This window comes from Tachysurus vachellii, chromosome 14 (genome assembly GCF_030014155.1).
Source record: "Tachysurus vachellii isolate PV-2020 chromosome 14, HZAU_Pvac_v1, whole genome shotgun sequence".
NCBI classification, from domain to species: Eukaryota; Metazoa; Chordata; class Actinopteri; order Siluriformes; family Bagridae; genus Tachysurus; species Tachysurus vachellii.
In genome coordinates, this window is record NC_083473.1 from 23,589,754 (window position 1) to 23,613,436 (window position 23,683).

General features: G+C 40.2%; 1 protein-coding gene across 1 annotated transcript in view; it reads right to left on the reverse strand.

The window, feature by feature from the left end:
* Nucleotides 1-23,271, reverse strand: part of nell2a (neural EGFL like 2a) — an 81,934-nt gene extending 58,663 nt beyond the window's left edge. The window contains exons 1-9 of the mRNA XM_060886781.1: nt 22,956-23,271; nt 22,658-22,786; nt 13,150-13,300; nt 8,271-8,444; nt 8,036-8,132; nt 5,802-5,874; nt 5,616-5,698; nt 4,140-4,268; nt 2,540-2,642 (exon numbers count right to left, since the gene is read on the reverse strand). Coding sequence (XP_060742764.1) covers nt 2,540-2,642; nt 4,140-4,268; nt 5,616-5,698; nt 5,802-5,874; nt 8,036-8,132; nt 8,271-8,444; nt 13,150-13,300; nt 22,658-22,786; nt 22,956-23,007 — 991 coding nt within the window. The 5' untranslated portion in view covers nt 23,008-23,271. The remainder of the gene's footprint in view (nt 1-2,539; nt 2,643-4,139; nt 4,269-5,615; nt 5,699-5,801; nt 5,875-8,035; nt 8,133-8,270; nt 8,445-13,149; nt 13,301-22,657; nt 22,787-22,955) is intronic.
* Between the last annotated feature and the right edge of the window lie 412 nt (nt 23,272-23,683).

The following is a 23,683-nucleotide window of genomic DNA, read 5'->3' on the forward strand; positions in this document are numbered from 1 at the left end:
TAGCTGTGCTTACCATGTTATAGATTTTTGTTTTAAAAAAAGAAGGAGAAATCCTGGAGCACCAACCAGCTGAGTTTTATTACAATCTGTCGATCAGCCTGACAGCAGTGAAACCAAACTTCTCTTTTTTCACACCATAACAGAACCAGAGTCTGAACTATAGTGTTGCCAGCACTGTGTCCTCAACACCAGCAGGTAGAACACGTGACACGTATACAGTGACGTCAGACTCGGCTCTGTGATGCTCTCTAACCGATGGAAAGGCAAACCGGTTCTTAGAAGGTTCGCCAGTGGAACCAACTTTGAACCAGCACCAGCGCTAGCTCTGAACCAGCACTCGGTTCTTTTTGGTGGAAAAGGGGCAATAGAGTAGCAGTGTACGTCTAAATGGGCTGGCGCTTAAAAAGTACACGAGAAGGCTAAGCAGTTACTTTATATTCAGTACATGTTGAAAAAAACGATTGCATTGAATGCAAATCAAACGTAACACCTAACAACATAAGATAGTGATGGATTTTTTACACTGAGTGTCCAAATGAGTCATATGGCCAAAATCTGGCAAATAAAATCACAATTCTTGTGTAAGTGTTCGTTTTTTACTAAGGTTTCCTCTGACAACAAACTAACTAATAAGCAGAACATCACAAAATTCACAAATACACAAAGCACCTCACATAGAAAGTAAGCACAGGAACGTGTGACGTGACGGCATTTCAAAACACAGCAGATATTATTTGTTGAGGTGCTTCAATTTTTTTCACTTTTGTAAAGGACGTGTACGAAGAAAAGACGGCGTGCGTTTGTCTGTCTGTCAAACGTTTAACAAGAAGCACGTTAGCGCTGATCTTTCATACTGAACAAAAAAGCCTAACTAATTAGTACATTGCTTGTCTTCGTGTGGAAGACCCAGGCGGATGTAAAACACCACAGTGATGGGAAGAAAAGACAAAGATCTTGGAAATAGAGCTCACACAATACACAGTGTGCATTTCAGTCAAACTCTTACAAAGCCCTAAGTACTAGCTGAGTCATTAGATAAATGTTACTTCAACCGTTTAATCCGGCTGAAACCGAAATTATTAAACCTGAGTCCCTTTGGTTACTGGCTTATATTCACGAAGAAGAAAATCATCAGAAGGTTTAGTTTTAAAGCATTGTGTGTGATGGGAATAGTACATCCAGATAATGTCCATTGTGTGGTACAGATGTGGTACAGATGTTCGACCGCAAAACTCAGTTTTGTGAAATCTCATTTTACTCACTCACTCACTCACTCACTCATCTTCTACCGCTTATCCGAACTACCTCGGGTCACAGGGAGCCTGTGCCTATCTCAGGCGTCATTGGGCATCAAGGCAGGATACACCCTGGACGGAGTGCCAACCCATCACAGGGCACACACACTCTCATTCACTCACACACTACGGACAATTTTTCCAGAGATGCCAATCAACCTACCATGCATGTCTTTGAACCGGGGGAGGAAACCGGAGTACCAAGAGGAAACCCCCGAGGCACGGGGAGAACATGCAAACTCCACACACACAAGGTGGAGGCGGGAATCGAACCCCGACCCTGGAGGTGTGAGGCGAACGTGCTAACCACTAAGCCACCGAGTCCCCCTTTTTTTTGCCCCCCTGTCATTTTAATAACAGAAAAAATATTAGAACTGACTGACCGAGCTCATGAAAGCTACAGTAATTGGCTGTGCTCTATCTGGGTGGGAGGAAATATATTACTGTGTTGATGTCAATCAGAATGAATATCTGCATTTGTCAACTCATGTATGTGGAAGAGGGCAGAGAGCTCCTTTAAATGTGTTTACAAATGACACAATATGAACAGCAGGTCGCAAAGACGCTACGACTGGATTCAGGTGTCTCAGAGAAAGCATCTGATACTGTAGCTTCATGCAAAATCTTTGTGAAAATAAGCAAATGTACTATTCGTAAAAAAAAACCTTATACTAATATTAAACAAGGAGCTACTTACGTTTCTATACGGTCGGTTGTAGCTCTTTAAACGAGAGAAAATGTTCTCCAGCATTTATATACGTTAAATCAAATTGTTTCTAATTGCAACGGAATAGAGATCACATTCATAGCCTCAAATAAATCCAATATCAGACAGACCCACTGTTAGGCCAAGAGGTTTAAATTCAGGTTTCCATTTGCATACACCCCAGAGGGCTGCACTTTATTGCCTGCTCGTGAATAATTTATTTGGATATGTATATTTACGGGAGGACACCTCTGGAGACACAGTGAGCATGTAGCTAAGCAACAGAGAGATGTGGTCAGTTGTCAGGCAACCCTGTGGGGGCGTAAGATGAAAAGCTCTGCTATAGTATCTTCAGCATCTATGTGTGTGTGTGTGTGTGTGTGTATGTGGGAGTGTGAGGGAAGAAAAAAGCAACTTTGGCAGCAAGGAGTAGATGAGAGGATGCAGGAAGAGGTAGGAGGTGTTTGTGTGTGTGTGTGTGTGTGTGTGTGTGTGTGTGTGTGTGTGTGCGCGTGTGTGTGTGTGTGTGGGTACTCACGCTGACATTTTTTGCAACACTCTCCTGCCACATAGGCAGCAATGGAACCATCAGGACACTCCAGAGGGGGACACACAATGGCATCACACTGGACCGTACCATTCTGAAAAAGGCAGGAAAAGTGAGGAAAATGATAACATTCAAAGCCCAAATAAGAATCTACACTATATGGCTGAGTGATACAGAGGTCAACAACCTGTTTGCCTTCTCTAATACATCAGAACTAATTAGCCAGCTAATTAACTGGGGCTCTCGCAGTTGATGTGCATGTGTAAAAACACAACAATATACAAGGCAACGGTACACTCCAAGGCAAAGGTTATCAACACACATGTTAAGAACATGAGAAGCATGTTGACCCAAACTGCATCAAAGCAGCGTGCATTTACTTCTGAGCAGTTAACTGCGTTACACTTCTTTACTAGCGTTTCGCACGGAGCCTTTCAATAACATGACCGGCAGCAAGCCATCCGAAAATGAAGCCGCTCCAAATTGAAAACAACATATGCCATCTTTCACTGTATACAACGTCACTTACAAGCTGCGCTCATAAAAGCGTTACGAAGCCGAGCGTAGCGCGCGCTGTTCGAGAAAAACGTCGCAAGGACATAATATGAAACTCTGTTGTAGACAGACAGAATTGTACAAATAAAAAAGACACAGAATATAGCGATGAGGGAGGAAATGACCTGCGATTAATTAACCTTTCATACCATGGTTCATATCACAGATTGTGTAAGTGGATGAAAGCAGCTAATTAGGTAATTGCAGATTGCTTTATGCTCGCTCAGACATTTATATTAAAATTTACACCTTATGGGTAGATGGATTAGATTTAGCCAGTCACTCACACACACACACACACACACACACACACAGGTATATGTGACAAAAAATAAACTGGTGGCTCTATTATGCTACAGGACACGTGTTGCTGGCATGATTTGTGTCCACTTGAGGCTACAGTAAATAGTAAAAGAGTAAAAGCTCATTCAGTTGTTTGTTGAATATAAAATGAATATTAAGCCAATGCTATTACCTTCACATCACATTCACAGAATATCAACCCAACTGAACACGCTGACGTGTCAGACAGCATTCTCCGCCATCATCGACATTAAAACACAAATTAGGAGAATAATTTTTGGAGGAATGATGTTAAGCCCTTATTGGACAGATACTTGTTGAGTGTATCCCAAGGCAGCTTTTGGCTTTCCAACACCTTAATGAGACGATTTCTGTTGTTATTTCCTATAGTATTTTCATCAGTGTGTTTTATACCTGTTTCGTTAAATAACCGTCTCAGTACACAGAGCTGCTTGGTATCGCTTTGTGTTATGACCACAGTACAGCAGGCACTATCAGGATCCACGCTAAGGCCACTTGTTAGTAAGCCTCATTATGTGGCCTAATCCGGGCATTGTATAAATTTCCCACATTTCTTAACAAAGACAAACCATTTCAATCCGTTTTCTGCGCCTCTTCTCCCATTACATCCCCTTTTCCCACTTAGCACCCACGGGGGTGCAAACAGTCGCCTATAACAAAGACCCTGCGAGGCCCTGCTGGGAGCTCCATACACAGAGGATGCTCTACATACCGAGCATGTGCAGTTCTTGCAGCCATCTGTCCAGACCTGCTCCTCCCTGTAGGTCACCCCCTTCACGCTGCATGTCCGCTCACAAAAGCAGTTATCCAGACTGTTCATCCTCTCTTCTGCTAGTGACAGCTGCAACACAACACGCACAATAAATCAAATGCATGGCCAGACGGGTCACTCCAGGCTCTTATAGAGCACTTTTCCCCCCTTTTCCCCACTTTTCAACAAGAGCGTTCATGTAGCTGTATACGGTGCGACAGGAAAGCTAACATGACAGAGAGATGAGTGGTGGAATGATCTGACTGCACGGCCTTGATCGTTAAATTTGGCTCACTGACTGCACAGACACTTACCGTGTAGAGTCAAAAAAAATAAAATCACATGTTAAATCTCATATGTTAGAATAAAAACTAGGGATTCGACTGGAATCGACGATCCATTTCGTACTGTGTATGTTTTTCCATATCCATACTCATACTCGGATGCAAACGTTTCATGCTATGTGACAGTATCCGATATAAGCCTGGTGCGATCGTTACGCTAAACAAAATGACAGTGATCCGTCTGTATCTCATAACTCATGCTTTAGAATATCCAGAGGAGGAACTACAGCATTTCCTTCACTACAAATAACTGGATAAAACATCTCTGTACAAGTAGTTCACCACTAGCTGCTAGCTGCATATTGCAGCAACCAAAAGAATCACACATGGTGAGTGAAAATAACAGCTTTTACCCGGTATAATGTTCGTAAAAATATAGTGTACAGAACTCTAGCTTCACTAAAGCGATTTTTTGAAGCGAAAAAAAAAAAACAGTTTCAGTCCAAGGTAACTAATCCAGCAAGCTACAGTAACACGCTTATTTTAAAATCTAACGTTGTACAGAAGGAGCCTTGTAGCGTATGTGCTTGGACATGCATGTGTACACTTTTCATGGTGTCCCACAACACATCAGAGGTGGGAGTAAGTCACACACGTACAAGTCTCAAGTAAGTCTCAAGTCATGAACGTCAAGTCAAAGTCAAGTCGAGTCTTTTTTTTAATATTTGTCAAGCAAGTCTCAAGTCTCAAGTTTGCGACTTAGGTCTGACTCGAGTCAAGTCGAGTCCCCCATCTCTGAGTCATTTAACTCAAGTCCGAGTCAAGTCTCGAGTCATGAATGTCAAGCCAAAGTCGAGTCTTTTTTTAATATTTGTCAAGCAAGTCTCAAGTCTCAAATTTGCGAATTAAGTCTGACTCGAGTCAAGTCATATGACTCGAGTCCCCCATCTCTGCAATACATACAAAGTACCTTTCCTTACGCTTCGTGTAAAATAAAATATACTGATGCGTCTCTTATAAAAGCAGATTTTATCTTTGAAATCGACGTGTTGTCGAAGATATAGAAACGTACTTTTTTTTTTTACAATAAACAGCTGTTCATATCCAATAAAAAAATAATAAAAAACATTAAACATCAAATGATGTATTTTACCTTGCTGGATGTTTTAGCCAAGATATCCTGAAGTTCCATTATCTTCTGTACAAGCCCATGAAAGTCATTGCAGGTAGGACAAGCTGAAACGCAGGAATGGAGTGAGATGAAAGGAAATAAAAGAGACTACTTTATATTGTGTGTTGTATCACTACAGTTGTTTTAATGCAGCTCAAGTGCACTTACTACGATTAAGATCTGGGCACTGAGTGATATAACCTTGAGGCATCACGATTATATGGACATCTTGCATTATGCCCTGGAATCACAGAAAGAGATCAGTCAGAGACGGTTTAAGCAAAGCAACCAGTCATTTTTAATGCATTAGCATTGTTTTCTCTTCTCTGTTCTCACTAAATGTAGCATCGCTCCATGAACAACCATGATGCTATGTTGTCTATTCCTGGTTAGGGCTTTGGATCAGCTGGAGCATTCATTCATTCATCTTCTACCGCTTATCCGAACTACCTCGGGTCACGGGGAGCCTGTGCCTCAGGCGTCATCGGGCATCAAGGCAGGATACACCCTGGACGGAGTGCCAACCCATCGCAGGGCACACACACACACACACACTCTCATTCACTCACACAATCACACACTACGGACAATTTTCCAGACATGCCAATCAACCTACCATGCATGTCTTTGGACCAGGGGGAGGAAACTGGAGTACCCGGAGGAAACCCCCGAGGCACGGGGAGAACATGCAAACTCCACACACACAAGCCGGAGGCGGGAATCGAATCCCCAACCCTGGAGGTGTGAGGCCAACGTGCTAACCACTAAGCCACCGTGACCCCCCTTCAGCCGGAGCATCCAGATTAAAAATCCTCACTCTCGTAACTCCATTTCCTTCATATCACTTTCACTAAACTTAATCATTAGAACTGGACAGAATAACAAACAGAGCAGAACAACAAACTCAAACTTTAATTAAGATCTCAAATCAGAAGGTTCTACAATAAATATATAAAAAATTTAGCAGCGTATATCAGTTACTAAAGTGCCAATACTTTTAACTCAAGCAACTCATTTAAATGCATTTATACTATGTTTTTCTACCTCAAAATTCTACACATTTATTCAGAATTCAGGAGTGAAATAGATACGCATTAGTTACATTTGTCAAGCCTGTTTGAGTCTAATATGCATGTGGACACCTGATAATTGGACATAAAGTAATTTGACGCAGAAGACACGGAGTCAAGGTTTCATTCAGTGTCTCACTTTAACAAGCATAACTATGAGATTGAAATTAAATTTGCCTCATAGGTGCATTAATCTGATCAACTTCTGTCATCCAGCCAAGCTACACAAGTGCAACATCACGCATAGACACTCTGTATCCATGGCAACGCAGTCACCTCGCATCCATCCCCCCTCGAAGGAGAGGAATGGTGCGATTTATGAGAAATTGTTTTTGAAATTGTCTTGCCACTTCAATTTAAAAACCATAAATTCAAAACCCAACAAAACTATTTGCGGATTCTTCAAGGCATGGCGAGAGGAAATGGAGGTGAGCGGTTCAACTACGGAAGGGCTCAAGATGCAATTTAGCGTTCCCGCATGCAGAACGAAGAGAGGGGACACATGCGCCGATCGTTTCCATTAGAGTCAACATGCAAGGTCAGAAAGTAGAGACTCGTTTCTGCATAGACCTGCTGCTAATGGTATCTCTACAGTTCTGCAGTTACAGGCTAAACTTGTTTATCGATATTTCATTACTGCTGTACGTCACCGATGGCTATGACATCTCTATTTTTTCTAGGTTAATACTGGCTGCTCTGGAGTAATATTCCTGTAAAAAAAAAATCTGTAGAAAATAGAAAAGCGGTTAATAAAATACGAGAGAAGCGGCAAGTTCTCTGAAAGTACAGTAATTCAAGTACACAGGCTACACTTAGAAATGTTAGAATGTTGTGTTGCTGTCATTTTCTCCTTGAAATGAAACAAGATGAACGTCTGAACACCTTTCGGCGGCTCCGTAGAGACAGAGAAGTGGGCGGGGGCTGACGAACGCTCGTTAAGATGTGAAAATGACCTCTATGACTCCGTTCATCTGCCAATTAACGCTAGAGAAGCTTAACAACCTGCAGCAACAATTATCTCAAAGAGGCTCCTGCACGCGTGTGCACACACACATACACATGTGCACACACACACGTGCACACACACACACAGACACACAACAGCAACGTGTTTAAATGGTTGAAAGTCTGCACGGTGGTGTGATTGTCTCATTTATCACTTTAGAGACGGACAGCTGAGAAATGGAATCGACTTCAAAAGCTGCGGCTGCACGACTGAAATCCTTTCTTTTCACCTGATAGACAGATGGCTGTTTTAAAGGCTGAATAATGGAGTGTATGCCAAACTTAATAATTAAATATTTTGCTCAACACAGATGAGACAATATATACCTTGATTAGACCATGTGCACTGTTCCTTTGTCCAATCCAGAACGATGCATCTTCCGGGATGTCCATGAGAGGCACAGCCACCACCCGCTCATAAATTCTACACAGGAACAATAAAGATAATTCTAACTCCGTAACTGTTCATCTGAGTATAACATAAACTGAACCTCAAGGAGATCTCCACATACGTAACCAACAAACAGAAGGAAGGAAGCATCAGTGGGATCTACGTATGTACCTGTTACAGTCCACATAAAGGGTGATGTGGGACGCGCTGATGGCCACAGAAACTTTATGCCACTGGTTGTCTGCCAGCATGTAGGGGAAGATCTCAGTGTGCATCTGTCTTCCTTTTGCCAGGAAATGTAGACGGACCTCGCTCTTCTGCCCGCTGCTCTCCAGCTCTAACAACCTGCAGTCAAAGATAGGTTTTTAGGTCTACGTGTTTAATACGTTCTAAACAAATCGACTCAATCAAGAGAGCCTTAATCACAAAGGCTTTGAGTTACAAAGACATGCCGGGTTTCAACAAACACACTTTAAATTTACTGTCATTGTGCAAAGGCAATGAAATGCAGTGGGTTTTCACATATAACAATTTATTAGGAAGCTGGGGTCAGAGCACGGGGCCATCCATCGTGCAGTAGGGAGGGCTAAGGGCCCTTGGAGCAGGTAGAGTTATGGGCACCTGGAACAGGGAGGGTTAAGGGCCCTTGGAGTAGGTAGAGTTATGGGCACCTGGAGCAGGGCCCTTGAAGCAGGTAGAGTTATGGGCACCTGGAACAGGGAGGGTTAAGGGCCCTTGAAGCAGGTTGAGGTTGTAATTGTAATTCTACAGAAACTGCAAAAAACTAAATTAAAGCTTACAAAAGAAACAATATTAAAACAATCCGGACTAACTGCTTTATCTCGGTTATTGTGGATCTGGAGCCACTCATTCACACTCATTCACACTCATTCACACTCATTCACACTCATACAGGCAATTTAGATTCAACAGGCATGATGAGTCTACAGCAAATATTTGTACTCTGTCCAGCAAAAGGAAGAGAAGAAGTTTTCATTTTTCAGTACTTTGCAGTATATTTGCTGATATTTAATATTTGATGAGATGCAAGAGATCATCTGATTAGATTAATTGTTCATTTTTAATAGTTTAATTATTAGTTTCTTTATTTATCCAGTCTTTTATCCCGAAAACCCAGAAGGATAATATATATATATATTATATATCTTTTAAAAAGAAACAAACACAGTCAGACAAATCCTATAATATAACAAAACCATAAAAATCATAGCTCTAAAACAGACAGGAGAGCAGAGAAGTGAATATACAATAAACCACATATTTTACTCTATCAGCAGAAGCAAGGGACTAGACATCTCTCCCAGGGGTGCAGCAAGCAGCTGGAGGACATCACACACTCCTTTAATGATAATAAATGTGTCCATCTCCTTCCTAGATGCGGCATGTACTGTAATAACAGCCCGAGAGATTTACAGTCCACGTCCGGTAGGCTTCAGTCCTCACCGCTGACACCGATGTGAGAGTGAATTAATACGTTCTGCTGTTTTCTAGCTTTTAAATGAAGGTGAACTTGCGCACATTCCGAAATAGAATTTACGCCGAGCTTCATAAAATAAACCGCTGACACTCTCGCGCTCAAAAGATGCATTTATGTGAGATGAATGGAAAGCAGACCGATTCTTTAAAAAACAGCCTCACATGTTGTTATTCAGCAGCATTACCTCCGAGTTGCTCTATTGAGACTCAGTAAGAGCGGTGACATTAATGGAAAAAAGCTGCCAACACAGTCATCAGCTGCGCTTCTCTGTGCAGACCAGCCATTTTTTGGTTCTCTCTCAAGACTACTCTTAAGAGCATTATTCCAGAGAAGCCAATTACTGACAGGTGAACGTTGATCTGTCTACAAACAGGATCTAATGAGTTATTTTTCTTTTTGTGTTTTCTAGCAGCTTAAATCCGACTACAAAGAGACGTATTACTCCGTTCGTCAGAGCTGTGCAGCAAGCAGGACGGCACGGACGTTTATGCCTGTTTTATCAACATATATATATATTCAAAAGGAATAAAACACAGCAAGCATGCTGTTAAAAAACAATGCATGCTGTTGTGTAATATTTGCGAACTGTACATTCACTGTTGTGGAACATCTATGAGACAATTTCCTGCTATGCAATTCAAATTTTTGTATAGTGCTTTTAACAACGGACGTCGTCTCAAAACAGCTGAACATGAATATAAAAATTCAGAATATAAATTACAAACTTAAACGTTTTAATTTATATTCGTCCCTAATGACCAAATCAGAGGCAACGGTAGCAAGAAAAAACTCCCTGAAGAATTGAATAAACTTAGTGTGATTATATAATTTCCTTGAATTGTGTAACCAGGATCTTTTGTGCATTATATTAGTCTGAGCCTCGGGGTAACTTCTGAATAAATTCTATAATTTATGTATAAATGAGAGAAATCTGGGGGACACGGTGGCTTAGTGGTTATCACGTTCGCCTCACACCTCCAGGGTTGGGGATTCGATTCCCGCCTCCGCCTTGTGTGTGTGGAGTTTGCATGTTCTCCCCGTGCCTCGGGGGTTTCCTCCGGGTACTCCGGTTTCCTCCCCCGGTCCAAAGACATGCATGGTAGGTTGATTGGCATCTTTGGAAAATTGTCCGTAGTGTGTGATTGCGTGAGTGAATGAGAGTGTGTGTGTGTGCCCTGCGATGGGATGGCACTCCGTCCAGGGTGTATCCTGCCTTGATGCCCAAGGACGCCTGAGATAGGCACAGGCTCCCCGTGACCCGAGGTAGTTCGAATAAGCGGTAGAAGATGAATGAATGAATGAATCTTAAAGACTAGGAATTTGTCTAGAATGGTAGAGTTTCCTTTCTTTCTCTCTTTCATCTTCTAAAAACACTTTATTCTGGTAAGAGTCATGGTGAATATGGACCTTACATCCAGGAAAACTGGGCACAAAGTGAGGCGACACCCTGAATGGTCTATCTGACACACACACACACAGTCATTTACTTATATACAACTAGGAGCAATTTTAGTGTAACCAGTCTGCCTAAACATACCTGCATTGGAGTTTGGATAAAACTTACATGGACATGTGGAGAACCCAACACATTAACCAGTATCAGGATCAAACTGGTAACCTTATTGTTGAGATGAAGCAACACTGCACAACCATGCTGTCCCGTTTTATATGACGCACACACAGAGTGTAGATATAACAGTCAGCCTATAACACATGTCCTTGAACTGCAGGATAAAATCGTAGTATATGAAGAAAACCACTTAAGCACTGGGAGCACTGGGGACTGATTCTGTGCACACTGGGCAGAGGCAGGAATCAAACCCCATCACTGGAGGTGCATAGCATAACATACTAACCACTAAGCCACTGTGCCTCTGCAGCATATAACCTTGTTATTAAAGGTGCGGTGCACGATGTTTAAAAGCCAATGCTGACATTTGAAATCACCAAAACAAACACGCCCCTAACCCAAATGGGCGTCACCCCTGTATTGATAGCTCCGCCCCACACATACATGCGTAACCCAGGCAACTATTATGGCGGAACCTGCTGGGGCGGCTGGCCGAGGGGATATTTTTATCAGTAAATGAACACAATGAGTAATACTATGGTGATACAGATGTGTTTTTGTAGTACTGTGTGTTGTAGCGTGAAAGGTTTAGCTCCGTTTCACGCCGAAGACGACGTTCGACACCTAGAACCCGAGGCAGAGGTAACGGCAGGTATCCGCCATGTCAGTGTTTCAATCGTTTTCTGCTAATGTCACACATGCGCACTGAACACTCTCTCCGCCGCATATTGACAAGACACGCCCCTTTATGCGAATGTCACACATGCGCACTGAACACTCTCTCCCCCGCATATTGACAAGACACGCCCCTTTATGCTAATGTCACACATGCGTACTGAACACTCTCTCCGCCGCATATTGACAAGACACGCCCCTTTATGCTAATGTCACACATGCGCACTGAACACTCTCTCCGCCGCATATTGACAAGACACGCCCCTTTATGCTAATGTCAGACATGAGCACTGAACACTCTCTCCGCCGCATATTGACAAGACACGCCCCTTTCTGCTCATTGGCTACACGTTTGTTTTGTTAGCCAGCCCGACTCAGTTTTCTGAAGCATTTTTCAAACATCGTGCACCTCACCTTTAATTAAAAACATTTTAGTTTAAGGGGGATAGTAGTAGCTCAGTGGTTAATTTGTTGGACTAATGACCGGAAGGTTATGAGTTCAAATCCCATGGTCACCAAGCTGCCACTCCTGGGCCCCTGAGCAAGGCCCTTAACCCCCAGTTGCTCAGCTGTATAAATGAGATAAATGTAAGTTGCTCTAGATAAGGGCTTCTGCCAAATACTGTAAATGTAAATGTAGTTAATCATCATGTAGCATAACTTATGTCTTTCCATATTACTGAAAAGATGGAGAGCTGTGGAGAGCTTGAACAGAATTAGGAGGCTAAAGGAAACACAGATCAGTACAGTGATTTAGTGATTCTTAGTCAAGCCTGAGGAGAGTCTGCTGAGTGGTAATTCCAGCCTAGGCTTGGAGAAAAAAATTCTAATCAGCCTTTTGGGTACAGAGAAAATGATCAGTGCGTAGAGAGAAAGGTCCTGATGAGGAGACCAGGCTAGAGAACAGAAGAACACAGTAGAGAGAGAGCGAGAGAGAGAGAGAGAGAGAGAGACCTTTCAATAGGAGGACTTGTTCTCTAACCTTGCTGTATTGTTCTCTATCCATAATTATATGCCATACCCTCACATTATCCTGACACATACAGCATGTCAGGTTCATGTTTTTAAACTATACAATACACTCTAACCAATTATATATATATATATATATATATATATATATATATATATATATATATATATATATATATATATATATATCATTTGCTTAACCAGAACATTAATCATTACATTAACAGGCTATTTTTTACCCTTGGAGTTCAACTGGCAGTTGTTTGTATGTGATATTGATTATTTGATGGCTAAAGAATAATGTCTTGTCGAGAAACAAGAAGCTCCTGCATCACCTCTGTTCTGCATGGTGGATCGAGAAGATGGCTCCAGAGTTGAGCAGCTTCTGTTTCAGTGTCACAGCCACGGTAAACTCAGTTCTGCCTCTCAGCTTCTGCAGCATGTGCTGACTCGTCTCTTCGGGCACCTTCACGCTCCTAGAGGAACCTGCCAAGAGCCAACAAACATTAGGGTAAAGTACAGGCGACTTGGAACACGTGTGCATGAACTTTAGTAAACGTGTCCCTGCAAATTTGTCACAAAGCCATCGAATGATATTAAAGATTACTGAAACATCAGGGAGATATGAAGGTGGGAATGTGGTGAACAAGATGAAGCCCGGATTTATTTTTTTAATGAACTGTATATGCAGAACATTGCGTACTCGGGAGCCAGAGGCAAGAGAATATAAACACGAGTCTCGTTATTGTGCTGTTTTTAAAAAAAAACACATTAAAATAATATTCAAATTAGAAAACACAGAAACAAGCTATTAACAAAATAAACCAAAACATTTAAAAAAGTGTTCAACTAACTAATCGTCACAAATGCATTTATTCAGTGTGTTCAAATATTTGATGTTTGACTAAAAGTAATTCACAGTGGAAATAATTTGCAGTTACGGTTGTGAGATAAATGAAACGTCGATGGATTTTAAAAAGTTCTTTGTAGATGTTACAGGAACGTTTCATCATCCTTTACTAAAGAGCTGAAACTGAGAAAGTTCTAGATCCGGTGAGAACGGTGCGAGTGTTCAGAGTCAGAACACAGTGTGTAGTGTACAGTGTGTGTTGTATAGTGTACAGTGTGTGTTGTATAATGTACAGTGTGTAGTGTACAGTGTGTGTTGTATAGTGTACAGTGTGCGTTGTATAATGTACAGTGTATAGTGTACAGTGTGTGTTGTATAGTGTACAGTGTGCGTTGTATAATGTACAGTGTGTAGTGTACAGTGTGTGTTGTATAGTGTACAGTGTGCGTTGTATAATGTACGGTGTGTAGTGTACAGTGTGTATTGTACGTATAGTGTACAGTGTGTAGTGTACAGTGTGTGTTGTATAGTGTATAGTGTGTAGTGTACAGTGTGTGTTGTATAATGTACAGTGTGTTGTGTACAGTGTGTGTTGTACGTATAGTGTACAGTGTGTAGTGTACAATGTGTGTTGTACGTATTGTGTACTTTGTGTAGTGTACTGTGTGTTGTATAGTGTACAGTGTGTAGTGTACAGTGTGTGTTGTATAGTGTACTTTGTGTAGTGTACAGTGTGTGTTGTATAGTGTACAGTGTGTAGTGTACAGTGTGTGTTGTATAGTGTACAGTGTGTAGTGTACAGTGTGTGTTGTACGTATAGTGTACAGTGTGTGTTGTATAGTGTACAGTGTGTAGTGTACAGTGTGTGTTGTACATATATTGTACAGTCTATAGTGTACAATGTGTAGTGTACAGTGTGTGTTGTATAGTGTACTTTGTGTAGTGTACAGTGTGTGTTGTATAGTGTACAGTGTGTAGTGTACAGTGTGTGTTGTATAGTGTACAGTGTGTAGTGTACAGTGTGTGTTGTATGTATAGTGTACAGTGTGTGTTGTATAGTGTACAGTGTGTAGTGTACAGTGTGTGTTGTACATATATTGTAAAGTCTATAGTGTACAATGTGTAGTGTACAGTGTGTGTTGTACATATAGTGTACAGTGTATAGTGTACAGTGTGTAGTGTACAGTGTGTAGTGTACAGTGTGTGTTGTATAGTGTACAGTGTGTAGTGTACAGTGTGTGTTGTATAATGTACAGTGTGTTGTGTACAGTGTGTAGTGTACAGTGTGTAGTGTACAGTGTGTAGTGTACAGTGTATATGGATGTGTCTGAAACATAAACCATGCTGCCTACTAAGCCTGTGTTCGGAGACAAGACGGCATCAAATCACTTCTGAGCCAAATGTTTGCACAGAATCTTGGATATCCTTCATATCCCATAAGAACATCCATCATCCTGCTTGTAAAATAATGGCAGTGAAGCTCGCCAAAAGGAAGACAAAGCATTCTGTGGTGAAATTAGTTATATGCGATTATTTTGTATTTGATTTTGCCTGGAAAAGGAACAGAATATTCGTTCTACTTTCCCCAATGACACGTCACTGCATCTCACCTAATGGACTTTTAGGGTTAGTGTAACCTGGGAAAATGCAGAGGTACGAGTAAGTCACACATGTGCAAGTCACAAGTAAGTCTCAAGTCATGAATTTCAAGTCAAAATCGAGTCATTTTTTAATATTTGTCTCGAATTTGCGACTTAATTCTGACTCGAGTCAAGTCGAGTCCCCCATCTCTGAGTCATTTAACTCAAGTCACAAGTAAGTCTCGAGTCATGAATGTCAAGTCAAAGTCAAGACGAGTCTTTTTTAATATTTGTCAAGCAAGTCTCAAGTCTTAAATTTGCGACTTAAGTCTGACTCGAGTCAAGTCATATGACTCGAGTCCCCCATCTCTTGCAAAATGATAACGTATTGTTGTTTCGGAAGCCTCGAACTATTTATGTACAGATTCTTTCATAACTATCTAGAACCACTTAACTCATATGATCGAAAAGGCAACTAGGTTGGTGTTATTTTATATATGCCAATGTCACCGGACAAACACCACACGCTGACTTGACATGGATTATGGATTTAATTCCACTTAATTCCAACGTACGTAAGCGCACTCGGGTTTACGAGGACAGTCGTTTATTCGAGGTCACTCACTCACTCATCTTCTACCGCTTATCCGAACTACCTCGGGTCACGGGGAGCCTGTGCCTATCTCAGGCGTCATCGGGCATCAAGGCAGGATACACCCTGGACGGAGTGCCAACCCATCGCAGGGCACACACACACACACACACTCATTCACTCACGCAATCACACACTACGGACAATTTTCCAGAGATTAATTCGTGGTCAGTTGAACAATATTGTTTTTAACCATATGGATTTCATGGACTTCAGAACACATCCAAATGGATTAGGTTCTAGAGGTTTCTCATTCAGGATGGTAGCTGAGAGATTTTGGTTTGGTTTTTCTTTGCCTCCTTCCTGAACTTACCCGCATTCCCGGTAACACCGTGCAGAGGCACTGCCACTCTAATGGAGGCATCAATAAATTATCAGGTTCCTCAGACGTGATCACATCAAAGGGTTCAGTGTAGCAGCTCAGGGAAGCCATGACACACTTTTGAGATCCAGGCAGCCCGATACGACAGTGCCGTCGCTTCAGTAATACTCACGCTGTACCAGATGGTGAGGGGATCCAATTAACATAATGCACAATACAAAAAAAAAAAAAAAAAAATTATAGATTGGCACTGAGAGAGAAAGTGAGATCAGAGAAAGCCTTAGTGCTTCACAACACCAGCAAACAATCATTTTATAAGACTATGATTACGGTCTTCAGGACTACTGAGCCTAATGAGAATGGCTGAAGTACAATGAACACTTTAACATAAGTCTTTTGCATCATTTATAATAAAGTACAGTAAAGCAGGAGCACTACAGTAAAGCTCATGTTTGGGGTTTTGGAAAAAAAAAAATTTGCCTAATCTCATGACTACGTCTCTAGATACAAAGAGCTTGCCTAGTGAAGAAAAGAAGCAGTGGATATACTGTAAGGCTGAGAGATCGGCTAAAGGTGACAAAAGCTGACTTTAACATACATGGAGACAACATCACTGGAAGGTTCTCTACTGTTATTGTTTTTAGACTGACGATATCCTCAGTCTTCACTGAATGATGGCGTCTAACCGAACGCCGTAAACGTAAATGTTATAATAGTGACCGAAGTGGTAGTAGGAGGCATCTGAGGGTGACTATTTATGCATTATTAACGAAAGGATCAAGGCTGTTAACTGTATATCTACCTAATACAGAAAGACAATAACTGTTGTAATCACACCAGGGCTTTAAACTGACTGACATTTTTTTTGCCTTTAGAGAATCATCTTGAACCTGCCAAAAAAAGGAACCTTTCATCTTTATACAGAACCACGAGGTCTTCACAGGAGGAGAGCAGGAAGAATAGAGGACAGCAGGGAAGACCGGAGTCCAGCTGCTCAGGATTTCCAAAGTGCATCCAAAAAATGACTGTATCCATAGAAACAGCTCCTCCCATATGGTTCAAATCCTCGAACCACTCCCAGTCTGGGAGATTGGTCAATTATCTCTGTAACATGACAAAAAAGAGGAAACTGAATCTGTACAGATGGATGAATCCTCCTCTGTGATGGCCCATAGCCCTATGAAATTCTCTTCCTCTTTCTGGTCGGCCTCACCGAGGTTAAATCAATGGATTCACCGCACGAGATGCAGGTCGATTAAGTATTGGCAAGAGACTAGAGAAGGTGACCACCTGCTCTCCCTGGGAGATGCTTCATACACCACTGAGAAAAGCCAGAGACAAAAGCTCACAGCACTCACTGCTCATATAGCCTGTCAGTTAGACCTTAACGTTTCTCACTGCAGAAAACAAGAAAACGAGACACTATGAATTCTATAATAAAGCAAATTTCTATGCTTTGGACAATATTCCTTCATAATTAGGGGAGTAATTACGTCTCTAGTCTATCGTGATCCAGAGTGGTCCATTTAGACTTGTTTCCGTAATATATCGGAGACAACTTGAAACGTGCAGAATTATTCATAGAAACTCAACACAGGGGATATTGATAGGATTCGTGGGAAACAATAATTTAGTCAACAAATTGACATCCTTTTATATCCTCAGGCTATATCTACAGATATGTATTCATAATGTAACACAACCTATTCATGTATCCTGCAGTTGCTATCCTTTCTGTAATAATAATAATAATAATAATAATAATAATAATTAAAAATATATAATAATAATAGTAATTTAAAAAATATAATAATAATAATAATAATAATAGTCATTATTATTATTATTATCATTATTATTATTATTATAATCATCATCATCATCATCATAATACTATGATGATGATGATTATAATAATAATAATAATAATAATAATAATAATAATAATAATAATAATAATAATAATAATAATAATAATCATAATCATAATCTATAATAATACTATGATGATGATGATGATGATAATAATAATAATAATAATAATCATAATAATAATAATACTATATACTGTCATTCACATTTTCCATTCATAATTGCAGCTCAAATAAACAACTAAACACAACTAAAAACAAGAAAAAAGGGGGTACAATAAGAAATCACACAGAATAAATGTAGGTACAAAAGAAAGTGTGTTTTAAAATGACTATGAAACATACGGTGTAGTAAGACAACACCTGACTAGTTCCTCAAAGCGAATTCCTCTACGAATATTTAAACCTACTGTTTAAAATAGTGAATAACATTGAAAATTGAAAAATGAAAATTCTTTTCAGCTATTTGGATTAAATAATGACTGATTATTATTACTTATTATTTAAACGAAGCTTCCTCGTATAATACGACGTATAATACAAATATCCCAGCCAAACTAGACATGTGTCAGTTTCTCTTAAACTATCTAACGAAAAAGAGCAGCATAATCTATGCCAACCCTTATCCTAGATTCCAAGGACTCCTACAGAGCTAAAAACTGTCATTACACACACCTTCCCTTGGGCAATATGAATAACATATGGAGGAAGCACTATATTCAGCTTGATTATCCAAATGAAAAACGCTCAGCAGACACTCCATCCGGCCGCCACACGCTTCCAGACTGCTGCGGTCTTAAACTCGAACAGTTTTATCAGAGCAGCTGTAACTATCATGAAGCCCACACCGAAGGGCACCTTCAAATCTGATGGGACGGCACTTTGGGCAGCAAACACTGACTGACTGTCCAGTGATGGCTTGTAAGGGTAAAGAGGATGTCCTTGGTGCTCAAAGAACTTGTAGGAAGAGTGAGAGCGTGATTAGAAACTGAGTAAATAACACTGCCCGATGCACCCGACTGTCGTACGCCATCAGATATGACTACAAATACACCTGAAGCAGTACAGAGACAAAAATGGTGCAAATCAGCATCCTGTGGAAAGTTTTTTTCTCGAACGTCAGTGAAGTAAAGCTTAAAAAACTCAGACATGTCCATATGGAGGCTCCTTGGTGCGCAACAACATACAGAACGAACAAGCAGCAGATAAAGCGTCTGACGTTTCAGGATGCTTTTACTTCAGAGATGTCAGACTGCAAATTTGAATCTTCTCCCTCACTTAACACAGGTAATTTAACTCATCAGATAATCACCAAGGATTTTGCCTGGTGTTGGAATCGGTGTGTTAGAAGACGGAAAATAAATCTCTGTAAGCGTCGGGCCTTCCCTGAACACAGATCTGTTTTTCATACATAACCACATGCTGACAGTCCTAACAACATGACAGTTTACACTCCTCTCAGTTCAGCTTCTCTCCTCATGCATTCATGCTTCTTGTCCCAATTAGAACAGATATACATGGCTGTGGCTCTCCAATTTTATCCCATCAGTCCCTCGGGCCTATCTAAATGTCAGTCAGAGCAACATTCATTGGTGCATTTACATATCAAACTTGTTTAGTGGAAGAGATGTAGGTGGTGTGTATGAGTGTATTTGTGTGTGGGAAGTAGGAGCTAGTTTGTATGTGAGTTTTGCTCTAGAGAGACAGGGCAAGAAGGCAAAAAAGGTGGAGAAATACCGACAGAAGAAGAGAGAAGCGAGCAGAAGGAATGAATATTATGAGAACTGTTGTTCATTTCCAATTCTGAAATGCTAAAACATAATGTTTACTCACTGATGTGAAATGCATTTAATAAAATGGAAAATTCATTAGAAAAGGGTTTCATACTGAATGTATGTAGGAACCTAGGGTTAGGTTTAGTAAGAGATCCTGTGTCTAAATTGTTATTCGTTATATATATCGCCAGGTCCTTGTGCAAATATCTTTATTATTGAGCATCACTATGGATAGATATCAGGCCACTGCAATAGCACACTCCACAAAAGAATATACAGGCTAGAGTAATCTTTGCAGGTTAAAGTTACTATATTGCTTTTTTATTCTCATGTGTGTTCTTCCCTGTCACACAGAAACATAGTCTTTTGTTTGAATATGGTTCCACAGGGCCCAAGTCCCACGGCCACACCGCAAGAATATTAGCCTGCTCAAAAACCAGTAATGAGAATACTGACGATGAGGTCCGTACATTTGCACTCCGGCTATACGATTTTCTGAGGTCGAGAAAAGAAAATCTAATTTATCTGTGTGTGATTTTCTGCAGAATATCATGAGCTCCAGCGCAAACCACTTTTGAAATTGACGTTTTTTTTTTTTTTTGTGATTCGGTGCTATCCTATTGTACAGGAAGATTAAATATATAGATTTAAAGACGTAATATAACAGACATAACAGTAACTATCCCACACAGATAACTGCATAATTACTGGCATCTTTTAATATCTGCAAAAAATAATGAGACGAAATAAACATGAAACAAAATGATTCAAATACAATTGTAAAGATTTTTCTTTAAAAAAATCCTTCTAACGAGACACCAACCTCATTACGGTCAGCTGCTTATATACTGTAAGACTAGCGTGTAAAAAACCTGCGAGAGAACAAATCACACGACGCAGTACCTGAATCATCACCACGTTTCACTGAACCTACAACTGAAATCTTGCATTGTAGTCTCAGATTTTAAGACCTGGCTAATGATAAAGATTCCCATAAAATAAGAGTCCAAACATGAATTTATCAACACAAATGACTGTGGGCTGATTAAATCGATGTGTTGCAATGTCCATCTCCAATAATGAGCTATCTAACGATGTCCAAGATTGTTTAAAAGTGTCCTCAAACCTGGTTAGACATTTCCAAAAGAAGCGATATAATACAATAATATAATAACTATACATATGCTTGGTTATGTTCAAAATATCACATATAGTCTGGTATTTATAACTGAATTAATAAATGTTGATAATGTTTCTTGAGTGTAACGAGAATGCCAAAACCCTACAGAAATGTTTCTTTTCTCTCCTCTGAAGGTCTTGGTCATTAGCATATGATTCGGATTTGGTGTATTGGGTGAGATAGAATGTGTAAACTGTGCCATGGCCTTCTGGGACTGGAGTCTGACATCCTGTACATAGTAAAGAATAATGACCTTTAAAAAAAACACAGTCCGCACATACTAAAGGTGCATAAAATTAGTTATTAAAAATGATGTGTGTGTGTGTGTGTGTGTGTGTGTGTGTGTGTGTGTGTGTGTGTGTGTGCGTGTGTGTGTGTGTGTGTGTGTGTGTGTGTGCAAAATGCCTGCATTTAAACACATGAAGGAAAACTCTCCCACAGGTTTCTCCAGACCCTATAATTAAATCCATTTTGTTCCAGTACACTGTCATATGTATATGTATGTCATATGTATATGTATGTCATATGTATATGTATGTCATATGTATATGTATGTCATATGTATATGTATGTCATATGTATATGTATGTCATATGTATATGTATGTTATATGTATATGTATGTCATATGTATATGTATGTCATATGTATATGTATGTTATATGTATATGTATGTTATATATATATGTATGTCATATGTATATGTATGTCATATGTATATGTATGTCATATGTATATGTATGTCATATGTATATGTATGTCATATGTATATGTATGTTATATGTATATGTATGTCATATGTATATGTATGTTATATATATATATATATATATATATATATATATATATATATATATATATATATATATATATATATGTATATGTATGTCATATGTATATGTATGTCATATGTATATGTATGTTATATGTATATGTATGTCATATGTATATGTATGTTATATGTATATGTATGTCATATGTATATGTATGTTATAGTATGAAATATGTGAGATATTTAAACATACACACCGTAATATTTGCCATTAAACCTTTTGTACTCCCTGGACTGCGTGCTTTAAAAACGTATCACTACTCACAGTGTTAAAAGAGGAAAAGAGCCAAAACAATAAAAATACTGAGTCGGGACATAAATCTCTTCTCTTTCAACTCACTTACGTCTATTTTATTTCCTGTGATATTTTGCTCTTTTAACGCTATGAGTAGTGATGCACTGTAGTTCTTAAAAGAGCCAAATAGCACAGGAAATAGGATAGTCTTCATCGAGTTAGAAGACATACCTCTTCTGTTCTTTATCAACTTTGATTATAAGGTGTAAATAATAGCAGAACCTTTGGTTGACAGACAGCACTGTCATGTTCGGTGCTTGGTGAAAGGCTGTACAACATGGGTGCAATTTTTGTGCTGTAACTCATTCCAGACATGCAGAAATGATTGTTGTGGTTTCCTTTGTTAGCTGATGTCTTGATTGTATAAGCACCTGAAGGTGTGAACAGGCTATAAGTAATGAATACAGTATATTCCTTTATATAATTCAAGGGTTTAAAAGAAGGAACGGATGAAATACGCAGCATACAGCATATAATTTGGTGTTACCTTGAAACAGAAAGGCTCTGGACTCTGCGTTGAAGCCCTGCACCTGTGAAACTCCTTCATACTGGTCTCCAGGGCTGAAATCTTGGAACACACTGATGCGCAGCGCAGGATCCACACCAAACCCTGCAACTGCAAACACCACAAACACAAACAACATCAACATCTAGCCAGTGTTAGTAATAAGAACTACAGGAAAGCCCCATTTGAATGAAGTTCCTTTGTGGCTACTGTTTGGATAGCCTAGGAGCATCACTTGTCTCGCCACACCAAAACGCACATTAACACCATGTCTGCCTACCTGAGGAGATGAAAAGTAGTCCGAACGCAACCAGGAAGTGTAATAAACCCATGGTGGATGAGATTTTAGTCCATGTTTTTGTTTCTCTTCCCAAAAAATGAGTCGTTTTGCGCAAAAGCAGCGGTCCGTGTTGTTCAACCCAGTGCAGCCTTATACATCCCGAGCAGCCGAACACCGCATCCGCGCAACATCAGGACCTGCGCTCTAATAATAAACCCCTCCAACGCAGTGTTGTGTTATCCTCAAACACAAACGCGTAAAGCTGGACTGCGCTACACACGTGGGAAGGTGTAGTGAAGGAAAGCGGTTTGCGGAATCGCTCTCTACCCTGATCCAAGAGGGGAGAGAGAGAGAGAGAGAGAGAGAGAGAGAGAGAGAGAGAGAGAGAGAGAGAGAGAGAGAGAGAGAGTCCCCCTACTGGTCTCCCTGTAACTCTACAGTACTCTCAAAGTCTGGTGTACAGCAGTAACATCACGTATACACTATACGGCTCACTATGTGTGTGGACACCTGACCATACACTCTCATGTGCTTGTTGTTGAACATTCCATTCCAGATTCTAGATCAGGATCAGTTGTGGGTATGTGTTAGTTTAGTGGTTGTTAAGGTGTTGCGCAGAAGGTTGTCAGCTCAAATCCCAGGTTTGCCAAGCAGCTACTGCTGGACCCCTGAGCAAAGCCCTTAACCCTCAATTGCTTAGTTATATAAAAGGAGATTTAAAAAAAAAA